A 6,000-nucleotide genomic window follows, 5' to 3' on the forward strand; every position below is an offset into this window, starting at 1 on the left:
ATCTTTATCTCATGGGGGTAAGAAATTTCCCAATATAATAAATTTTGTGCTGTTGCTTAAATAATCAAGTTACCCTAAAGTGACTCCTTCTCAGCAATGTGTTTCTCTTTATGCAGCTTTTTCTTTGAGACAGTTATTTGGAGAGACAGTTGTCTCTAATACATTGCCTAAGCAAAGTATTGGACCTAACTCATAAATCAGTTGAAGAGAAACAAATGCTGAGTGGGAGATTACGTAGTATAACTTGATTTTCAGAAATGGGGAAGAATTTATAATTGATTGCACAGGTATGGGACAGGTTATCCAGAATGTTTGGGACATGGGATTTTTCTGATAAGAGATCTTTCCATTATTTGGATCTTCATACCATAAGTCTACTAAATCATGTATACATTAAATAAACCCAATAGTGCTTCCGGATAACAGATACCTATATTTAGAAAGTTCCTTATTTCCATTAAAGGGGACCTGTCACCCTAAGAAATAATTTCAAATTCTTTTCTATCATGTTAGTTGAGCAAAATAAACTTTACTTACACTGTATTTATTATTTAAATTTGTTTCCTTGTTTGTTTTGGAATTATACAATCACAGCAAAGCAGGCAGCTGCCATTTTGTGGACACGGTTATTAAGGGAAATTGTGTATCACCCCAAAATCTTGTGTATGAACCAGAATGAGGGACCTAATGTCCATGTGTAGTGCCATACACTATTATAGAGCCTGAGGAGGGAAGGGTGAATGTGAGGAGAGCAGTGGCATGTAGGAAGTGCTGAATGGAAAGTGAAAGTAATTGACTGCCCTTCCTCTATGCCACGGGCATAGAGGCGGGGCAGGTAATATTTGATTGACAGTTTAGATATTTAAACACCTTTATAACAGGTATGGATGTTTTAATGAAAAACATTTTTGGGGTTCCATATTTGATTTGGAAAGGACTTTCATTATGCAGTTTTTATGTGTAGGTGACAGGTCCACTTTAAATAAACATCATATGAAATGTTATTTTTGTAATAGTTTAGGATTATCCTTCTATGCTAAGCCATCCAAGCTTTTTCCATAATGCTGGAAATTTGCTGGTTATGTTTGCCTCACTATCTTTTATGGTTTTGTATTCACTAGGTGGATCCGATGCTGACTCCTGAGGAACGTCACTTGAACAAGATGCAGAATCACGGATATGAAAACCCTACATATAAATACTTGGAGCAAATGCAGATTTGAGTGGTGCATACTTGTGGGATGGGTGGGTTAATGAGCCTGATTAGGGCATGGAATGGGAGGGGCCAAAGAAAATGGGTGGTGTATTGATTTTTGTTTCACTGCTGACCAATCATTGCTTTTGAGAAGGAGGCTATGCCTATTACTTTAGGCACTCCTGGACTCTTAATCACTCCTGATAGTACATTTTGCATTCCTTTAAACGGGTGACAGAGTAGAGACTTATTAAGTCTATGGTAAATATTTTACTGCTGATCTTTTAAGGTGTAGGGTTTTTTTTTTGTTAATCATATAATTAACAGTTCAGATGACATTGTGACTCTTGCAAACTATAAATATATATAAATACGTATGTAAATGGGGAAAAATATTCATTTCAGTCAGGTTTCTAGTTCCAGTAGAAAGTTTCTTTATGCAGCATCTTTCTGTCTTGTTGGTTTATTGAAGATAAGAGAAGCTACAAAACAGGAATATTTTGACTTAGAGCTGAACAAAGATGAATTGAGAAAGTAGCTGTCAGCTTGTGTTTGAGTTACTGTTCAAAAAGACATTGGAAGCTGATAATAAGCAGAGGCCTTGCTGTGCTACTTACAAGGGAATGTAAGGTCAAAAAAATGAATTCTAGGGTCCCTTTTCAGAATAGCACGCTCTCTAATAGCAGCAGGGGTGTTTGTTTCTCACTTACCACAAGTAGCAGGCTCGGTGAGAATCTGACACCCCTTCCTGGCTTCAGGTGAATTAAGTTGTTTAAAGCTACAGAACCTTTCTAAGGTGGACAGCCAACAGCCTCTTAAGATATCTTTGCCAACAGGTATGATAGCAAGTGTAATCCCTGGGGAAAGTGCAGTGCAGAAGATTGTTTCTTACAAAAAACACTGCAGAATTTTTAAATGCAAGAATATTCGAGAGAGTTTTTTTTTTCTACAGGATAACCTTAAGGTTTTTATTTTTTTGACGTTACTTACCCTTTAGGCAACGTTTCCACTAGGGTTTTCAATCTGGTTGTTCTAGATTCAGGTTGAGAAGAGCTGTTGTGTACTACTGATAATACTGTAGATATTGTCCTGCTTGAGCCATTGAGCTCTGTGTTTGTAGAAGACAGAACCTTTAAAGAATTGCAATCATGTAAGCTAGTGCAGTCTACTCTTGCTCTTCATACCAATAAGAGTATTTCAGTAAATTCATGTACCGTGTAGAAATATGAATACATCAGATGGGATTTCCATTAATCATAGCCATACTGGTACCTTTGCACTTAACCCTTAAATTGTCTTCATGGTAGCAAGATCAAGAATGGCATTTTTTTTTCCTATGTATGACTGTGTGCAACAAGCACTAGCAGCTTTCCATTCTGTGGCACTCGACCATCAATGAACTACCGATTAATAGGGAACAAGGGCCAGTAGTACTGCTGCCCAAGGGGCTCGTAGAACAAGGGACTGATAGCTTCCTAATTGAAGCAGAGCTGTCTTCAGATCCCCAACCTGTCTCTGTAATGCTTGTAAATTTGATGTTTGCTATAACCGCATCATTTCAGACTTAATTATTTTCTAAGGGCTGAAACACACGGTGCGCCTTCTTCAGATCCAACGCGATGAGGAAGCGGATGCGATGAATATAATGTAATTAATCGGATTGTCGGACCTACAAGCTGTGTGCATCTGACACAACACGACTGTCGGATGAAGACGCAACGTGCGGTGTTGAAATCAGACAGTCGTGTCGGATGCAGTTTGTAGGTCTGACAGTCCGATTACTTACATTATATTCGGCACATCCGTCTCATCGCATCCGATTCCTCTCATCGCGCCGGATCTGAAGAAGGCACACCGTGTGTTTCAGCTTTTAATCTTAAGGTTCTGGTAACCTGTGGTGTTTGTCTTCCTATATATTTTTCCATATTTTACTGTGAGTTTTTAATTTGTTTTCTTCTGGCCGGATTTTTTTTTCGCACTATGCACAGATTTACCTTATACCTGCAAGATTCCTTTGTGTGTTGTGGGGAATGTAAAAATTGGAAAACACGTCAATAAACACTAACTTCCATAAAGAACTATGGTGTATTTCTTTGGTTACCATAGACTGGCATCTCCTGTGGGGGAAAAATCAGGTCTTTTGTACAACTTTATACAGGGAAGACGCACGTGTCTAGTTACATGTGCTCAGTAGTGTATCTGACCTAAGGGCAATATATCTAGATGCTCTCAAGGCAGCTCATCAGTATAGCTTACTACAGAGCAATGTGGCTTTTCTTGTCACAAGAGATACTGCCCTGCACCCAGTTATGTTGTCTTGTTGCTAAAGACACTTATGAAGGGATACTATAATTGCAAAATGACTTAAATAACATATTACTAACATATTATTTTAATATATTGAGCGATATTCTGAGACAATGGCATTTTAGAATATTTGGTTTTGATATTCAACAGGTATCTGGTTGTTAGTGTCTGATCTACCCTGGCAATCAGGCAGGGATATGAACGAGAGGGCCTGAATAGACATTGTTATTATTACAAGGTAACATAATATTAAAGTACCGGTATGTCATAGAACAGTTGTTTTGTCTGCTCTCAATTGAAAGGCAGCAAATAGATCTAAAACAGAAACATGAAGACTAATTGAAAAGTCGGTAATAAAGACATTCTAGAACATATTAAAAGTTAACCTGAAGTGAACTACTCATTTAAAGGAAAAGTAAAGTGTAAATCACTGGGGGGGGGGGTGAGTCAAATGTTAAGAGCCCTAGCCTGGGGTATCGGGTAAGTGATTTTGGGGGGGGGGGGGGTAGCAAAAGACTGCCTGCTAAACTGTGCCTGGGTTGTTCTTAGTGAGCATTCATGTGCACCCGCGTTTGGAAAGGAGGTGCAAGAAGAGCTCACTGAGAATAACCCTGGGCCAGTACAGTTTTCTGCTAACAGGAGCACTGACCTGGGAAATCGTTAAGTCATTACAATCAGTGTGGATTGCCAAATATTGGAATTCTACCTTTCCTTCTACTCTAGTTGCTCTGGGTCCATCATGGTGCGGAGCTGTGTTCAATACTACAAGCATTTCGAAATAAAAAGGGCAGCCAATGAACACAGAATCACATCAATTAATAAAACAAAAACACATTCTCCACTTACTGCTATTTTGTGCAAAAAGCTTCTGAAATTTTGTTCATGTTGCAGTATATTTTACCAGGCCAGCTAAATCAGTCATGATTGGTCTGGCCAGGGATATATACCATTGTGTTCAGAATAATAGCAGTCTGACATCCCTAACCTGATCGATCACTGTTTTTGGTAGAAATATTCCTGCATGGCAAATCATTTACTAGTAGGTGTAGAAAACCAGCAGCCCCTACAGTCATAACATGCATGCTGCCGATTCTGTGTAATTGAATCATTAATTGAGTCTTGTTAAAAAATAACAGAAAATCTGAGTAAAATGAGTCGTTCCAGACATTGTTCAGAAGAACAGTGTACTTTGATTAGAAAATATATTGCAGAGGGGAAACATATAAAGAAGTGCAGAAAATGATATGCTGCTCAGCTAAAGATCTCAAATGCTTTAAAATGGCAACCAAAGCCTGAAAGACGTGGAAGAAAATTGAAAACTGCCATTCAAATGGATAGAAGAATAGCCAAAATGGCAAAGACTCAGCCAATGATCCGCTCCATGAAGGTCTAAAGTTACCTGTGAGTACTGTTACAATTAGAAGACGCCTATGTGAAGCCAAGCTATCGGCAAGAAGCTTCTGCAAAGTCCCGTTGTTGAAAAAAAATATATGCTGAAGAGGTTTTACAATTTGCCAAAGAATACATTGACTCGCCTGAAGAGAAATGGTGCAACATTTTGTGGACTGATGAAAGCAACATTGTTCTTTTTGGGTCTAAGGGCCACAGACAGTTTTTCAGACAACCCCCAAACTCTGAATTCAAGCCACAGTACACTTTGGAGACAGGTGATGCAAACTTCATTACATGGGAATTTTTCTCATACTATGGTGTTGGGCCTATTTATCACATACCAGGGATCATGGATCATTTTATATATATATATCTATCTATCTATCTATCTATAATAATATATATATATATATATATATATCTATCTATCTATCTATATATAATAATATATCTCAAAATACTTGAAGAGGTCATGTTGCCTTATGCCGAAGAGGAAATGCCCTTGAAATGGGTTTTTCAACAAGACGACCCCAAACACACCAGTAATTGAGCAACATCTTGGTTCCAGACCAACAAGATTGATGTTATGGAGTGGCCAGCCCAATCCCTGCACCTTAATCCAATAGAAAACTTTTTGGGTGACATCAAAAATGCTGTTTCTGATGCAAAACCTAGAAATGCAGAAGAATTGTGGAATGTAACCGGTGCCAGAAGTTGGTTGACTCCATGCAACACCGACATGCAGCTCAGAAACACTGCTTATACAACTAAATATTCAGTGATTCAAAGGAAAGCAAAATATTGAAATTTGTTTATACAGTGAATTTTGAGTTTGTAAAGAAGAATGCAGATTTTTTTTTTTTTTGTTTGTTTGTTTTTTTGAACAGCCTAATATTCCCTTTTCTTCACTCTCTGTAAAGGAATAACACACGTTTGATACATTTTTCTTCATGTTTTGATTTGGAACGTGCAGTGTTCCCAATGCATTTGCTTGTATGGAAATAAAAGCTATTATAAGGATTTTGAGCTTTATTCACTTTTTTAAACACACGGTTATTATTCTGAACTCAACTGTATCACAAAATGAACACGCATTATGGCTTGCA

At 37.9% G+C, this 6,000-nt stretch overlaps 1 protein-coding gene across 7 annotated transcripts in view; it reads left to right on the plus strand.

The window, feature by feature from the left end:
• aplp2.S (amyloid beta (A4) precursor-like protein 2 S homeolog) overlaps positions 1 to 3,273 on the plus strand; it is a 63,735-nt gene extending 60,462 nt beyond the window's left edge. For 6 of the 7 annotated variants that reach the window (XM_041570444.1, XM_041570445.1, XM_018226894.2 and 3 more), the window contains 1 exon segment: positions 1,122 to 3,273. In XM_041570444.1, the coding sequence (XP_041426378.1) occupies positions 1,122 to 1,223 (102 nt within the window). In that variant the 3' untranslated portion in view covers positions 1,224 to 3,273. 7 annotated transcript variants of the gene reach the window in all.
• The last annotated feature ends 2,727 nt before the right edge of the window (positions 3,274 to 6,000 follow it).

Source organism: Xenopus laevis, chromosome 7S, assembly GCF_017654675.1.
Source record: "Xenopus laevis strain J_2021 chromosome 7S, Xenopus_laevis_v10.1, whole genome shotgun sequence".
In the NCBI taxonomy this organism is placed as follows: Eukaryota; Metazoa; Chordata; class Amphibia; order Anura; family Pipidae; genus Xenopus; species Xenopus laevis.